Raw genomic sequence first — 17049 nt, forward strand, 5'->3', positions numbered from 1 at the left:
TGGCCAAAAACCCAAAACATAAAACAGAAGCAATATTGTAACAAATTCAATAAAAACTTAAAAAATTGTCCACATAAAAAAAAGTCTTTAAAATAAAATCCCAGTTGGTCATGGTGTATGATCCTTTTAATGTATTGTTGGATTCAGTTTGGTAGTATTTTGTTCAGGATTTTTGCATCTATGTTCATCAGTGATATTGGCCTGTAATTTTCTTTTTTTATGGTATCTTTGTCTGGTTTTGGTATCAGGGTGATGGTGGCCTAATAGAATGAGTTTTGGAGTGTTCCCCTGTAATTTTTTGGAATAGTTTCAGAAGGATAGGGGTTAACTCTTCTCTAAATGTTTGATAGAATTAACCTGTGAAGCCATCCGGTCCTGGACTTTTGTTGGAAGTTTTTAAAATCAGTTTCAGTTTCAGCGCTTGTGATTGGTCTGTTCATATTTTCTATTTCTTCCTGGTTCAGTCTTGGAAGATTGTACCTTTCTAAGAACTTGTCCATTTCTTCCAGGTTGTCTATTTTATTGGCACAAAGCTGCTTGCAGTAGTTTCTTATGATCCCTTGTATTTCTGTGGTTTCAGTTGTAACTTCTTTTTCATTTCTAATTTTATTGATTTAAGCCATCTCCATTTTTTTTCTTCATGAGTCTGGCTAAAGGTTTATCAATTTTATTTTTTCAAAGAACCAGCTTTTAGTTTCATTGACCTTTTCTATTGTTTTCTTCATTTCTATTTCATTTATTTCTGCTCTGATATTTATGATTTCTTTCCTTCTACTAACTTTGGGTTTTGTTTGTTCTTCTTTCTGTAGTTGCTTTAGGTGTAAGGTTATGTTTTTCTTGTTTCCTGAGGTAAGACTGTATTGCTATAAACTTTCCTTTTAGAACTGCTTTTGCTGCATCCCATAGGTTTTGGATCGTTGTGTTTTCATTTTCATTTGTCTCTAAGCATTTTTTGATTTCCTCTGTGACTTCTTCAGTGATCTATTGGTTGTTTAGTATGGAAATACAAATGTGGAACTCGGGTGAGAGTCTAGACTGAGAAATTTAGGAATAATAGGTATAGATGGCATTTGAAACAATGAGATAGGTGAGGTCACCTAGGGATAAAAAATAGAGAAATGGTAATAAAAACTGAGCTGTAGGTCATTCCAACACTTAGAGATTGAGAGGTGGAGGAACGACCAGCAAGACAGAGAGGAGGCTTCCAGCAGTGCAGAAAAGAAAGCAAAAGGCAGATGTTTTTGTAAGCCAAGTGAAGAAAGTATTTCAAGGAGGAAGGAGACTCTGTCATATACCTTTAGAGGCTGAGTAAGATGAGGATTTTTATTGAGAACTGATCTCTGGATTTGCAACATGGAGACTGCTGGTGACCCTGACGGGGGTACTTTCAGTAAAGTGGCGGGGACAAAAGCCTGATCTCCCAGAGAGTGAAGTGATTAGAGAAATAGAGGAGGCTGCTGGGCAGTTGAGGGTTAACTTGATGTCTGAGGTTATGAATGTAAAGATCTGTCCTAGCAGTCATGGGTTCTTCATGAACCATATTCAGCTGTTCAAATGTAGGCAAAGGATAGGCAGAGAGCTGTATTTAACCAGAGCTGTCCAATAAGTATGAAGGAGGCAGTTGAGGATGTATTGGTTGATGGGCCAAGGAACCTAAGCTGAATAATGAGGAGAGAACCTAACAGTGAAAAAGTGGTAAAGCAATGGAGTGGAGCTCTAGGTATGGTCAAAGCCCAATTTATTATGCTCATAAACACAACGTATATACACGGACCACACAGTCTCTTCTGGGTGAGTTCCACACAGGCTCAGTGTTCATCTGGTTTATCAAGAAGTAAGTATAACAAGGCTGGGTAAATACATCTTAAATTTTATTATTTGGTTTACAACAATTCAGAGATGGCAGATGCCTTTTATAAATGGGTATACTATACTAGAGCTATATTATAAGGCAAGGAAGCCCAATTACTGAAAGGCCCTTCAAAATGTACTTCACTTGGCTACATCATTGATAGTCTACGTCGTGGAATTTTTGATGTCTCCCAGAAGATACATTACCATCAGTTTCTATTGTATTAGGTTCTAAGAAACTTTATTTTTTAAAGAAAAAAATAATTGTAGGGAAAAATAAAAAATGTCTTTGAAAAGACTATCTGTATTTAAATAAAGTGCCTGATAAATTCATGAAGGGAAGAAGTTCAGAAAGCAAACTTACGTTGTATAAAAATAAATATTGTGAATTCGCTGTACGTAAGACCGATAATAAATGATTTTTGTGGGTAGGCAAAGTTATCTTATTGGTTCCATACTTATGTGAAGGCTTTCAAAAAACCGGTAAAATTTTTTAAAAGGAATTTAAACCTCTTTTATAAATTAATTCAGCTGATTGGTGACTGATTTTTCCATGTCTTTATTTTTTTCCCCATTACATGTCTTTTAGACATTTTGTTGCTGTAACCAAGATTGGGTAGCAAAAGAGAGAGGGGACAGAACTCATATCAGTCATCCTAGTTATCTATTAGCATCTCATGGAAAATGGCTAGATCTGGGAAGGGTGGTGGCAATTAAATATTCTATGAAATAAGGCATTGTTTCTTCTTCCAAAGTATTCATTTATCTTTGATTTCCTTGGTCTTAGGAACTTGAATAATTTAGAGTTGGCTATACTTACCACCAAGATATATTAAATGAAGATTTCCCTGTCTGAAATTGGAGAGATGTAGCAATACTCTATTCTACTTTAGAAAATCCTGTTTCTCTAGTTGATTTCCTCTCAGTTAATGAGTTAGGTACTCTTGGTACATTTGGAGGGTCACAGAAATAGCACTGGCTTAGGAGACTGGAGACCTGTACTTAATCACAATGTGGGTACTCTGTAGCTGTGCAACATTAAAAATGTACCTTCTCTGATTTTCAGTTTCTTCTGCTGTAAAATAGAGATAGGAATATCTACCTGACCTATTTCACATGTACTGTTGTGAGTACTAAATAATACATGTATTTGAATGTGTTTTGGAATATGTAATGCACTAAAGTTGTTGGTAAATGCTTTAAAAATGTGGTTTGCTGTGCACTTGTTTAGGTTAAAAAAATGAAAATAGAAATCACTGGGAAACATAAATCCTTCTGAATCATACAGCCCAAATGTAAATAAGTAATTTACAAATGCTTTACAATAAAATCAAAGAAATTATTCATGGATATTTTAAAAATAAAAAATCTTGCAGCTAAATATTCATCAACTTAATCATTCTTTCCTTTATAAGAATGTTCACTATGTGACAATATAACTCTCCAAAGGAGAAATTCTATAATTAGTTCAGTTCTCTGCCTCAGCAGCTTCATTATAAGGCAGAAGAGTGGAATAAAGTTTCAAAATAAGCAAAAATATATAACTCTAAACCACAGTCCCCTTATTTTAAAGAGCTTAATAGGAACACTTCCCCCAATATATTTATAAACAACCTACTACTTATATAATGTTAACACTAATTGACAACTTAAACCACACGATCAAAGTCGATGTGCATTTCTTCTTCCCTTTATCAGTTAAATTATTAAATATCTGACAGTCTTGAGAGATTCCACTGCATTTTTTAAAAAATGAACTATATGTAATATAAAAATGCTTACCTATTGAATGACTAAGGTGTTGGTCAAGTGTTCAGAATACAATCAGAGTTTTAGAAAAATATTTGAGAAACATAGCAGTGTACCTGATAGTCTCCCACGTAGAAATCAGCCTGTGCAAACAGATGATGTGCACAGGCATGAAAAGTAACCAAAGTAACCCCACCGATTTCTCCTTTAAAATGGTAAGCCTACCAGTTTCAATCAAGCTCTTAAGAGGAGCGAATGAATCATTTGCTCATTCTAAATCTTATGATAGCTTGGTTATATTAAATGGTACAGTTTTTTTTAATGAAAAGAAAGTATTAATTATAAGGTAGGTAACAAATACTAAATTCTGGCCAGTAGCAAAATTTTTGCACCGCATGACAAAAGCATACCAGTAAAATGCGCTAAAGAATAACCACAGAATGCTAATATCCCACTATGATCTTGCTATCAACAATTTTTAGCAAAGATTTAGCTCTCCATCAAAAGCTTCTGTCTCTCTCTTTCACACCACACACACACACACACACACACACACACACACACACACACACAAGCACGCACGATTTCTCACACCATCTTGTTTCTACAAGCACAGCTCAGGTTATCTTATTTTGGACTATTAAGTCTTCAGAAAAAGATCAACATTCTTTCAACAAATCAATGATCAAAAATGACCCACTGATGGGACGTCCCTGGCGGTCCAGTGGTTAGCACTCTGAGCACGGGTTTGATCCTTGGTCGGGCAACTAAGAGCCCGCATGCCACATGGCACGGCCAAAAAAAAAAGACCCATTGCTTTCATTAAAGGCCATTCTGTGTTTAAAGGGTAGCCTGCTGAGAACTTGCAGAGTTGAAATTAAATTAGCATCAGCACAGGGATTCATAAAAACAGGTAAAAGTGAGTTTATCTCATACTCAGCAGAACATATTGAGGTCAGGTTAGGAGCAAAGTAATTGGTAAATGGATCCACAGCTGGCAGAGAGGTGGGCATAGTTAGAACTGTTACAAGCTTGGTTGGGCTCCTTTCATTTTAAAGTCTGCTTTGCAGTACAACACATCTGTGAGACAAGAAAGGCTAAACCAGAACTCTGTTTCCTTTAACGTGGCATTATGAGTTAAACAGTAATACATTACATTTCTGCTACGTCTGTGGTTTTAAAATTATTCATTGTAAACATCCTATATTCTTTCCTATTTATTTCAGAGCTTGAGTCTATGTCTATGTCAAATTATCATTTATTCTATGAAAAGCAGCACAAATACTGTTCATTCTGGTTTCAGCACAAATTCTTTAAAAATAAAATGTTAAGGCCATTTAATGGAATCAGGGCCAACTGAAGATTACCCTCGCAGAAGACAAACTACTGAAATAAAAATTTTGAAAAAGAGCTATAAGTGGGTGTCTTTGTGTTTTCCTTCTTGGTAACTTGAGAGCGGTTTGTAGGATTTATTAGTCTCCAACATCTCCATCTCGATCTCCGATAAGCCAAAGAAAATGAAAACTTAAGGCTAACAAGGCTGTCCCGAGCAGATCACCCAGTGCCGTCAGATAGGGGATGGAGAAGCTATCCGGGTCCTTTCCTTTCCTCCAGAAATGATGGACCATCCAGTCAGCAATCCACAGCAAGGTAAACACCTAGAAGAGAGCACCAAAGGTTACTCCTGTCGCCTGGACAGTCCTAGCCCAGTAAACACGGCCATAAGCCTAAGCCACTGCTCTCTGAAGGGAACAGAATGCGTCTAAGTCAAGAACCTCACTGGAAAAGAAGAAAGAGTTAATTGACAGTAACATTTTCTTTTCACAGGAAAATACTATGTATTGCTGCAATTAATATTTTTCTTCCACTTGTCACATATATCTTCTCATTTTCTTCTAGCCTTCCCCAAACCACCATGTTCCTTATATTTAATAGTATTGTACATTTTGCCAAACCACTGTTGTTTCAACTTCTTCCTATATGATAAATCTGTGAAGAAAGAAGAAGACATACAAAGAAGGAAATAAAAATAAGGAATAACATTCTCCTATTGCAGGTACAATCAAATAAAATAAAGATGGAGAACCGACCATTTGCTTACTAATTATAAGGCCATTGGTGGCTTGTCAAGGAAAACTTCGTTTCAATGGTAAGAACAGTCACCAGAACGTAAGGGCACTGAGGAATGACTTGTTGATACAGATACAGATATATTTATAGATAGGTAGGGTCAAAATATTTCAAAGGGCTATTCAAACACTAAGGTGATATAAGTAAGTATTTTCTAGGATATCAGGAATATTAAGACCTTTGTAATGCTTTGAATTTTGGGATCAGATAAATGATTTTTTTCTTTCATCCATTTAGAGTAAGAGGATTCTCTAGTTTTCAAACACCTAAAGTATTAAAAGGGATTTGGGATTAGAGAGGTTAATATTCACTGGTTTGAGACAAGCTGGCAAATACAGGATACTGGTTAAGAGCATATTTCTATACCTGCTGGCTAACTATAGGCAAGTTACTTAACCTCTTTATGTCTCTAAATGAACATTAGAGATGATAATGGCATCTACTCTCATGAGCATGTTGTGAGGATTAAATAATAGACTGAGTAATTCAGTGCCTGGCACACAATACACTTTCAACAGACGTCTGCCATTAGTTGATTTTAACCGTGTCATTGCTATTACTTTGCTATTTGTGGTAGTGAGAACACTGGTACGTATAGGAGGAAGCCCGCCTAGGTCTAGCCGAGCCCAGGGCCTGTGACCTTTTACTACTCTGACAAGTAGGCCATGAAGGTAAGGTGTCTGCCTTGGGTTCCAAACTTCTGTGCTGTGGTTTAGCTCTGACACCTTTACCAGGAAGGACGGTGGCTTGTCCAAGCTGAGAGCCATATACTTAATCCAAAGGAGGGAACTTCACATGTCTTTGGACATCAGTCAGAGAGAGAGGTTGTACTTTAAGTCCTGTTTTCTTTTGTATGAGGCTGGTTCTTCCTTAGTGTTTCATGGCAAAGACTGTTTTGGAATCATATTGTCCTGTTCTTCAGGACAATCTGTTTTGCGTGTGGAGGAAGCATGGAATGTTAGAAATAATCCTGGATTTGGAAGTCATAAGATCTGGATTTGATTTCCACTTTGGCCATTTATCAGCTATATGACTCTGGGCAAGCTTCTTACCATTAACCCTCAATTTCCTCATTTGAGGAGAACAAAACCAAAACGGGCCTCATATCTGCCACACTTACTTTGAGATAATTAATAAGAGCCTCAGTTTAGGAAGATGAAGAGAAACGTAAAAAGGCAGCACAGTCTCAAGTTACATTAATAAAAGCATAGTGTACAGACCGAGAGAGTGTCACCCACTGGACCCTGGATGGGTCAGGCCACAACTCGGCAGTGTGTTAGGAACTTGTTAACCCCTGTGCTTCCAGCACCTAGCAGAGTGACTAGCTCACAAAGTAGACCCTTGATATCTGATTGAGGGCATAAAAATCATCGGGAGACAAGGTCATTCATATAAGGGACTCCTATGAGAACAAGAACTGTTTGTCCTGGGCAAGGAGGGCAGGAGATGTAAACTTAAGAAGGTTATTGTGTCAGGAGACACTGGCTTATAACACACAGTGTCATAGGGTAGAGTTTTAGGGTAAAGGGTAAAAGTTACCAAAAGTTACCAAAACAACTTAAAAAAAAAAAACAATTTGGGCTGTCTATATATGTAACGAATTATGTAGTAAACTCTGTATTACTGGAGTATATGAAGGTTCAATAAAGAAATTTTTTGATTGTGTGAGTAATATGTGCTGGAGGAAACAAAATTTTTAAAGAGAATGAGGGTAGCTATTTTCTCTGGGATTGGCAGGAAATACAAACAAATAAATCCATATTGTATATTTTTTATAACATTATGTATTTATATATTAATAATATGAGTATATTTATATAAATTTATATAACATACATCATACATATGTGATATATAATTTACTAATTCGTGGTATAACATTCACACTGAATGGGAGATTTGTCTAGAATGGGGGTTGGCAAACTATAGCCCATGGGCCAAATTCAACCTGCTGCCTGTTTTTTGTAAATAAAATTTTATTGGAACACAACTCTACCCGTTTGCTTACTTATTGTGTATTTAGTCTATTATTTAATCCTCACAACCTTCTTATTAAGTAGGTACTGTTATCATCTCTAACGTTCACTTGGAGAAGGTGAGTCAGAGAGGGTAAGAAACCTGTTTTAGTACTACGATGACATAATTATGTAGTTGGGACAGAGACCATATGGTCCACAAACACAAAACAGAACTAAAATGGCATCCTTACCTCATACTCCCAAATAAATTCCAGGTAAAGACAAATATAAAAAGCAATACTTGGACTTCCCTTGTAGCACAGTGGTTAAGAATCCACCTGCTAATGCAGGGGACACGGGTTCGAGCCCTGGTCTGGGAAGATCCCACATGCCGTGGAGCAACTAAGCCCATGCACCACAACTACTGAGCCTGTGCTCTAGAGCCCACAAGTCACGACTACTGAGCTGGCGCACCTAAAGCCCGGGCTCTGCAGTAAGAGAAGCCACCATAGTGAGAAGCCCGCGCAATGGAACAAAGAGTAGCCCCTGCTCGCCGCAACTAGAGAAAGCCCGCGTGCAGCAATGAAGACTCAACGCAGCCAAAAATAGATAAATAAATAAATTTATTAAAAAAAAAAACAACAACAATATCTGCCTAGGTATATCTTACCAAAAAAAAAGCAATACTCAAAAAGTTTTATAAGAAAATGTAAGAGAAGGTCTTTAAGACCTTGTGTAGGGAATGATTTCATAAATAAAATGCATAATATATTAAAGGAACTGTTTATAACTTACATTAAAGATTCCTGTGGTTCAATAAATACCATAAATAAAAGTTAAAAATCATGCCCCAGGCTTGGAAAAAAATCTCTTCACTACACATAACTGACAAAAAAATTAGTATTCAAATACTAAGAGAATATCCAGAGAACTCCTACAGTTCATTAGAAAAAGAAACAATTCAACAGAATAGAAGAGGAAACCTAAAGCTCTAATAAACATATGAAAAGATGCCCAACCTCACTAATAATATGGGGATGCAAATTAAAACCACACTAAACTCCATTTCATATCCATCTGACTGACAGAAATCACCTTTTAAACAACAATAATAGTGAACATTGTTTTTGAAATGGCACTTTATGGGGCCATGCGGTATTCAAAGAGGTTAACGTGTATGAACTGATTTAATTTTCAAAACATCTCTGTAAAATGCTATCGATTTTTACTATCCCTCTTTGAGGTATGAGGAAACAAAGGCATTTATAGAGTATGAGAAGTCTGCCCAAGATCACGCAGCTCATAGGGAGTCAGGCTCAAACTCATCCACTCAAGTTTAGTCTAACACTAAAGCCCAAGTTCTCATCCATCAGTGAAGTACATTGTCTTGGTAAAAAAGAACTCCACATTGGCAACATGCACAATTATTAATACTCTGGAGAGCAATGCGGCACTGCGTGTTAAGTGTGAAGATGTGCAGTTCCTTAGTTCAGCAATTCCACTAGAAACAATGATTTTTTTCCCCTCTTGCAACCCTAAAAGGATAAAACTATGTAGGCTAGAGGAGGCTAGCCTAAGGGGCTCTGCTGGGCCCAGGTCCCATGTGGCTACCCAAGGACCAGGAAGATCAATATCTTGGTGTACTGTATGCATGCATACTAAGAGAGATGTGCAAGGATATTCACTGCATCACTGTTGTAAAAGCCGAAAATTGGAAATAAACTGAAATGTCTATTGAAACAAAAAGGGCTAAGTTAACTCTTAGGTCATACAACTGAACACTTATATAGAAGCTAAAATGAATGAAACAGAGGGACTTCCCTGGTGGCATAGTGGATAAGACTCTGCGCTTCCAATGCAGGGGGCACAGGTTCGACCCCTGGTCATGGAACTGGATCCCACATGCATGCTGCAACTAAGAGTTCTCATGCCACAACTAAGGAGCTGGCAAGCTCCAACTAAGGAGCCCTGGAGCTGCAACTAAGGAGCTGGCAAGCCACCACTAAGGAGCCCATGTGCTGCAACTAACACCTGGTGCAACCAAATAAATAAATATTTGAAAAACAAATAAATAAAATGAATGAAAAAGCTACATGAATTAATATGAGTATGTCTCAAAAGCGTAAGGCTGAATGAAAAAAGCAGTATAAATAAATGATTCTAATAAGGTTTATAAATATTAAAAATACATTATTTATAGATACACACATCTGTAGCAATAGTATAAAAACATGCATGGCAACGATACATACCAATTTAGAATGCTAATAACTGCTAGGAAGAGAATGAAATAAGACCAGGAAGGGATATCTAGGAGGCACCAACCATAGGTATGACGTATTTTTATTGAGCATTTTGAAATAGTTGCTTAAATAATTTGCTAATGGTTGATAAAGCTGGGTGGTAATTACATGGTTATCTTATTTCCTATCATTTCCTGTACATTTGTGTTTCGTAATACAAAGTGTAAGCAGCTGGGGCAGCGGCAACTCACTGACCAGGGCTGCCCGGGCTACTACTTAAATACCTACCCAGGGGGATGCCTGAGAAAGGAAGGCAGTAAGTGTGCCCTGCAGAATCCATGACAAGCTTGGACTTGTAAGGACCAAGTAGCGCTGAGGCTAACACCAAAGGATTATTTTAAAGTCTGTGAATGACTTTTCACGAAGATGGCGCCGCAGGGGAAGAAGGAAGCCCCTGACCTCCCAAAGCTGAAGCCAAAACAAAGGCTTTGAAGGCCAAGAAAGCAGTGTTGAAAGGCATCCACAGCAACAAAAAAAGATCTGGATGTCATCCGCCTTCTGATGGCCCAAAACACTGTGGCTCAGGAAGCAGCCCACATATCCTCAGAAGAGCGCCCCTAGGAGAAACAAGTTTGACCACTACGCCATCACCAAGTTGCCCCTCACCACTGAGTCAGCCATAAAGAAAACAGAAGACAGTAACACGCTGGGGTTCACTGTGGACGTCAAGGTCAACAAGCACCAAATTAAACAGGCTGTGAAGAAGCTCTATGACACGATGTGGCTAAGGTCAACACCCTGATCAGGCCTGACCAAGAGAAGAAGGCATATGTTTGACTGGCTCCTGACTACGATGCTTTGGATGTTGCCAACAAAACTGGGATCATTCAAACTGTGTCCAGCTGGCTAATTCTAAATATAAAAGTTTTGACTATAAAAAAAATAAAAGTCTGTGAATGGAGTAAGCAAATGTCTGCAATCTCTCATCGTTCTTTCAACTGTCCTGCCCAGGTGGGAGAATAAAGGGATGTATTCTAGAGAAACTGAATGGGAATGACTCAGGTCTCAAGGATACCAGACACTACGAGGTACTGGCAGAGGATGAGGATGAACTGGAAGTCTGCACAGTTAACAGTGGGATTCTTTCAGACCTTTATTTTGTTCCAAGAACAGAGGCAGGCGGGAGTATAACTCCCCAGAGAGGAGGTTAGATGTTCAAACTTGGAGGGCTCCCTGTGAAATGGCCAACTACCCCAGATTCTCCACAGTAAAGTGCCCAGTCAACAGCCTTCTCCCACCTCCAAGCTACTTAACCTCTCCATGCCTCAGTTGCCTTCCTGTACAATAGGGAAAACAATCCCTCTCTCATAGAGATGATGAGATGAGCATTAAACAGGGCAGAGCACTTAGAACAGTGCGGGACACATAGAACATAATAACTATTTGCTATGAATTAAAAGAAACCAGGTCATATATGAGTAACAAGAATCTGACTATTCAACAGCTGCACTAGTAGAAAAGGGAGCAATACCTTCAAAATCCTGAGAGAAGAGTATTTCCAGTCTATAAGTCTGTGCCCAATTTATCAACTGAGTGTTGAGGGTAAACTACAGTCAACTTAAGACATGCAGGCACTCAGAAAAATTATCCCATGTTCTCTTTGGAACTTTCTTAAAAACGTTTTGATGCAAAATGAGGGAGAAAACCAAGAAAGAGAAAGACCTGAGATCCAGAAAATAGAAGTGCCAACCTAAGAGAGAGTGAGGGAAACCTCCAGGGGAAGAGCTGTGCAGTGGGCTGGCGACAGAGTCCAGACAGAGCTAGAGGGTGGATGGCTCTGGAAATGAAGTCCCAGGATAAAGGCAAATTGGTAAATTATCTGAAATAACAGAGTTCGGGGAAGGGACTAATTATAGGTGGGTGATAGTTGTGACGGAACACTTGAAAAAAATTAAGGATAGGGCTTCCCTGGTGGTGCAGTGGTTGAGAGTCCACCTGCCGATGCAGGGGACATGGGTTTGCGCCCCGGTCCGGGAAGGTCCCACATGCCGTGGAGCAGCTGGGCCCGTGAGCCATGGCCGCTGAGCCTGCGCGTCCGGAGCCTGTGCTCTGCAATGGGAGAAGCCACAACAGTGAGAGGCCCATGTACCGCAAAAAAAAAAAAAAAAAAAAGATACATGCACCCCTATGTTCACAGCGGCACTATTCACAATAGCCAAGACGTGGAAACAACCTAAATGTCCACTGACAGATGAATGATTAAATGCTCCAACCAAAAGACACAGACTGGCTGAATGGACATAAATACACGACCCATATATATGCTGTCTACAAGAGACCCACTTCAGACCTAGGAACACATACAGACTGAAAGTGAGGGGATGGAAAAAGATATTCCACGCAAATGGAAATCAAAAGAAAGCTGGAGTAGCAATTCTCATATCAGAGAAAATAGGCTTTAAAACAAAGGCTATTACAAGAGACAAAGAAGGACACTACATAATGATCAAGGGATGAATCCAAGAAGAAGATATAACAATTGTAAATATTTATGCACCCAACATAGGAGCACCTCAGTACATAAGGGAAATGCGAACAGCCATAAAAGGGGAAATCGACAGTAACACAATCATGGTAGGGGACTTTAACACCCCACTTTCACCAATGGACAGATCATCCAAAATGAAAATAAATAAGGAAACACAAGCTTCAAATGATACATTAAACAAGCTGGACTTAATTGATATTTATAGGACATTCCATCCAAAAACAGCAGATTACACTTTCCTCTGAAGTGCTCATGGAACATTCACCAGGATCAATCGTATCTTGGGTCACAAATCAAGCCTTGGTAAATTTAAGAAAATCGAAAGAGTATCAAGTATCTTTTCCGACCACAATGCTATGAGACTATATATCAATTACAGGAAACATACCTTTAAAAAATACAAACACATGGAGGCTAAACAATACACTACTTAATAACCAAGGGATTACTGAAGAAATCAAAGAGGAAAACAACAAATACCTAGAAACAAATGACAATGAAAACATGACGACCCAAAACCTATGGGATGCAGCAAAAGCAGTTCTAAGAGGGAAGTTTATAGCAATACAAGCCTACCTCAAGAAACAAGAAACATCTCAAATAAACAACCTAACCTTACACCTAAAGCAATTAGAGAAGGAAGAACGAAAAAACCCCAAGTTAGCAGAAGGAAAGAAATCATAAAGATCAGATCAGAAATAAATGAAAAACAAATGAAGAAAACAATAGCAAAGAACGATAAAACTAAAAGCTGGTTCTTTGAGAAGATAAACAAAATTGATAAACCATTAGCCAGACTCATCAAGAACAAAAGGGAGAAGACTCAAATCAATAGAATTAGAAATGAAAAAGCAGAAGTAACAACTGACACTGCAGAAATACAAAAGATCATAAGAGATTACTACAAACAACTATATGCCAATAAAATGGACTACCTGGAAGAAATGGACAAATTCTTAGAAAAGCACAACTTCTGAGACTGAATCAGGAAGAAATAGAAAATATAAACAGACCAATCACAAGCACTGAAATTGAGACTGTGATTAAAAATTTTCCAACAAACAAAAGCCCTGGACCAGATGGCTTCACAGGTGAATTCTATCAAACATTTAGAGAACAGCTAACACCTATTCTTCTCAAACTCTTCCAAAATATAGCAGAGGGAGGAACACTCCCAAACTCATTCTACGAGGCCACCATCACCCTGATACCAAAACCAGACAAAGATGTCACAAAGAAAGCAAACTACAGGCCAATACAACTGATGAACACAGAAGCAAAAATCCTCAACAAAATACTAGCAAACAGAATCCAGCAGCACATAAAAAGGATCATACACCATGATCTAGTGGGGTTTATTCCAGGAATGCAAGGATTCTTCAATACACGCAAATCAATCGATGTGATACACCATATTAACAAATTGAAGGAGAAAAACCATATGATCATTTCAATAGATGCAGAAAAGGCTTTTGACAAAATTCAACACCCATTTATGATAAAAACCCTCCAGAAAGTAGGCACAGAGGGAACTTATCTCAACATAATAAAGGCCATATATGACAAACCCACAGCCAACATCATTCTCAGTGGTGAAAAACTGAAACCATTTCCATGAAGAACAGGAACAAGACACGGTTGCCCACTCTCACCACTATTATTCAACATAGTTTTGGAAGTTTTAGCCACAGCAATCAGAGTAAAAAAGGAAATAAAGGAATCCAAATCAGAAAAGAAGAAGTAAAGCTGTCACTGTTTGCAGATAACATGATACTATACATAGAGAATTCTAAAGACTCTACCAGAAAACTACTAGAGCTAATCAATGAATTTGGCAAAGTAGCAGGATACAAAATGAATGCTCAGAAATCTTTTGCATTCCTATACACTAATGAGGAAAAATCTGAAAGAGAAATTAAGGAAACACTCCCATTTACCATTGCAACAAAAAGAATAAAATACCTAAGAAAAAACCTACCTAAGGAGAGAAAAGACCTGTATGCAGAAAACTATAAGACACTGATGAGAGAAATTAAAGATGATAAAAACAGATGGAGAGATATACCATGTTCTTGGATTGAAAAAATCAACATTGTGAAAATGACTATACTACCCAAAGCAATCTATAGATTCAGTGCAATCCCTATCAAACTACCAATGGCATTTTTCACCAAACTAGAACAAAAAATTTCACAATTTGTATGGAAACACAAAAGACCCTGAATAGCCAAAGCAATCTTGAGAAAGAAAAACAAAGCTGGAGGAATCGGGCTCCCTGACTTCAGACTATACTCAAAGCTACAGTAATCAAGACAGTATGGTACTGGCACAAAAAAAGAAATATAGATCAATGGAACAGGATAGAAAGCCCAGAGATAAACCCACACACATATGGTCACCTTATCTTTGATAAAGGAGGCAAGAACATACAATGGAGAAAAGACAGCCTCTTCAATAAGTGATGCTGGGAAGACTGGACAGCTACATGTAAAAGAATGAAATTAGAACACTTCCTAACACCATACACAAAAATAAACTCAAAATGGATTAAAGATCTAAATGTAAGGCCAGACGCTATAAAACTCTTAGAGGAAAACATAGGCAGAACACTCTATGACATAAATCACAGCAAGATCCTTTTTGACCCACCTCCTAGAGGAATGGAAATAAAAACAAAAATAAACAAATGGGACCTAATGAAACTTAAAAGCTTTTGCACAGCAAAGGAAACTATAAACAGGATGAAAAGAATGGGAGAAAATATTTGCAAATGAAGCAACTGACAAAGGATTAATCTCCAAAATTTCAAGCAGCTCATGCAGCTCAATATCAAAAAAACAAACAATCCAATCCAAAAATGGGCAGAAGACCTAAACAGACATTTCTCCAAAGAAGATATACAGATTGCCAACAAACACATGAAAGAATGCTCAACATCACTAATCATTAGAGAAATGCAAACCAAAACTACAATGAGGTATCACCTCACACCAGTCAGAAGAGTCATCATCAAAAAAATCTACAAACAATAAATGCTAGAGAGGGTGTGGAGAAAAGGGAACACTCTTGCACTGTTGGTGGGAATGTAAACCGATACAGCCACTATGGAGAATAGTATGGAGGTTCCTTAAAAAAACAGAGCTACCATACGACCCAGCAATCCCACTACTGGGCATATTCCCTGAGAAAGCCATAATTCAAAAAGAGTCAGGTACCACAGTGTTCTTTGCAGCACTATTTACAATAGCCAGGACATGGAAGCAACCTAAGTGTCCACTGACACATGAATGGATAAAGAAGATGTGGCACATATATACAATGGAATATTACTCAGCCATAAAAAGAAACGAAATTGAGTTATTTGTAGTGAGGTGGATGGACCTAGAGTCTGTCATACAGAGTGAAGTAAGTCATGAAGTAAAAAACAAATACCGTATGCTAACACATATACATGGAATCTAAGAAAGAAAGAAAAAAGGGTTCTGAAGAACCTAGGGGCAGGACAGGAATAAAGACACAGACGTAGAGAATGGACTTGAGGACATGGGGAGGGGGAAGGGTAAGCTGGGACGAAGTGAGAGAGTGGCATGGGCTTATATACACTACCAAATGTAAAATAGATAGCTAGTGGGTAGCAGCTGCATAGCACAGGGAGATCAGCTCGGTGCTCTGTGACCACCTAGAGGGGTGGGTTAGGGAGGGTGGGAGGGAGACGCAAGAGGGAGGAGATATAGGGATATGCGTATCTGTATAGCTGATTCACTTTGTTATAAAGCAGAAACTAACACACCATTGTAAAGCAATTATACTCCAATAAAGATGTTAAAAATAAATGGATGAATTGATGTCTCCACAGTCTGTTTTAGCTCTAAAGTACAAGGGTAAGAAATCTGTGGTCATAAACCACAGAGTGATTGCTCTCCTTATCCCTGCATTTCTTCCTCCATCCCTCCCACATTCTTAGTCTCATAATTTAAGTTCCCTTCCCATGCAATTTCTTTTTAAAGGTATTGTGATGACTTAAAGGTCAAGCAGGTTTAAATTTATTAATTTTTTTACAAGTTAACAAGGATATCAGTGTTTCCTTGGAACACTGTATAAATGAATTATTAAAAGCACAGTAAGTATCAGATACTTCTTAATGAAACATGCTTTATTTTCAAACTAAAAGATTATTTAAGGAATGTATTCTTTTTTACTGGGAAAACACATCAAAAATCTAACCAAGCGTAGACTGTATTTTACATGGTCTGTTTGTTTTTTATGAAATATGCACAATTTCTTTGGGTAAATATACCTCCTTAAAAGGCAACTTTGTTGCCCCAGCTAATTATGCATGTTCTAGATGTATTACTTGGAATTTAAATAAATATATAAAACACACGAATATATATTTGCTTTGGATGATTGATTCTCTCGGCCAGCTCCTTCTCTGAGCTAGAATCAACATTCCCATCTACTAGCATCCCTTCAATGCCCCATTGCCAGTAACAGCCTTGTGTATCATGTGATGAAAGATGATTTCTTTGGGAGAGGAGTGCTTAGAAATATGATACAAATAAACACCAGG

The 17049-nt window shown here is 38.0% G+C and overlaps 1 protein-coding gene and 1 pseudogene across 5 annotated transcripts in view; one reads left to right on the forward strand and one right to left on the reverse strand.

The window, feature by feature from the left end:
• Window positions 1-1697: 1697 nt before the first annotated feature.
• SLC41A2 (solute carrier family 41 member 2) overlaps window positions 1698-17049 on the reverse strand; it is a 129183-nt gene continuing 113831 nt past the window's right edge. For all 5 annotated transcript variants that reach the window (XM_060025523.1, XM_060025519.1, XM_060025522.1 and 2 more), the window contains one exon: window positions 1698-5258. In XM_060025523.1, the coding sequence (XP_059881506.1) occupies window positions 5073-5258 (186 nt within the window). In that variant the 3' untranslated portion in view covers window positions 1698-5072. The remainder of the gene's footprint in view (window positions 5259-17049) is intronic.
• LOC132434014 (large ribosomal subunit protein uL23 pseudogene) lies at window positions 8470-12013 on the forward strand (annotated as a pseudogene).

This window comes from Delphinus delphis, chromosome 11 (assembly GCF_949987515.2).
Source record: "Delphinus delphis chromosome 11, mDelDel1.2, whole genome shotgun sequence".
Taxonomy (NCBI): domain Eukaryota; kingdom Metazoa; phylum Chordata; class Mammalia; order Artiodactyla; family Delphinidae; genus Delphinus; species Delphinus delphis.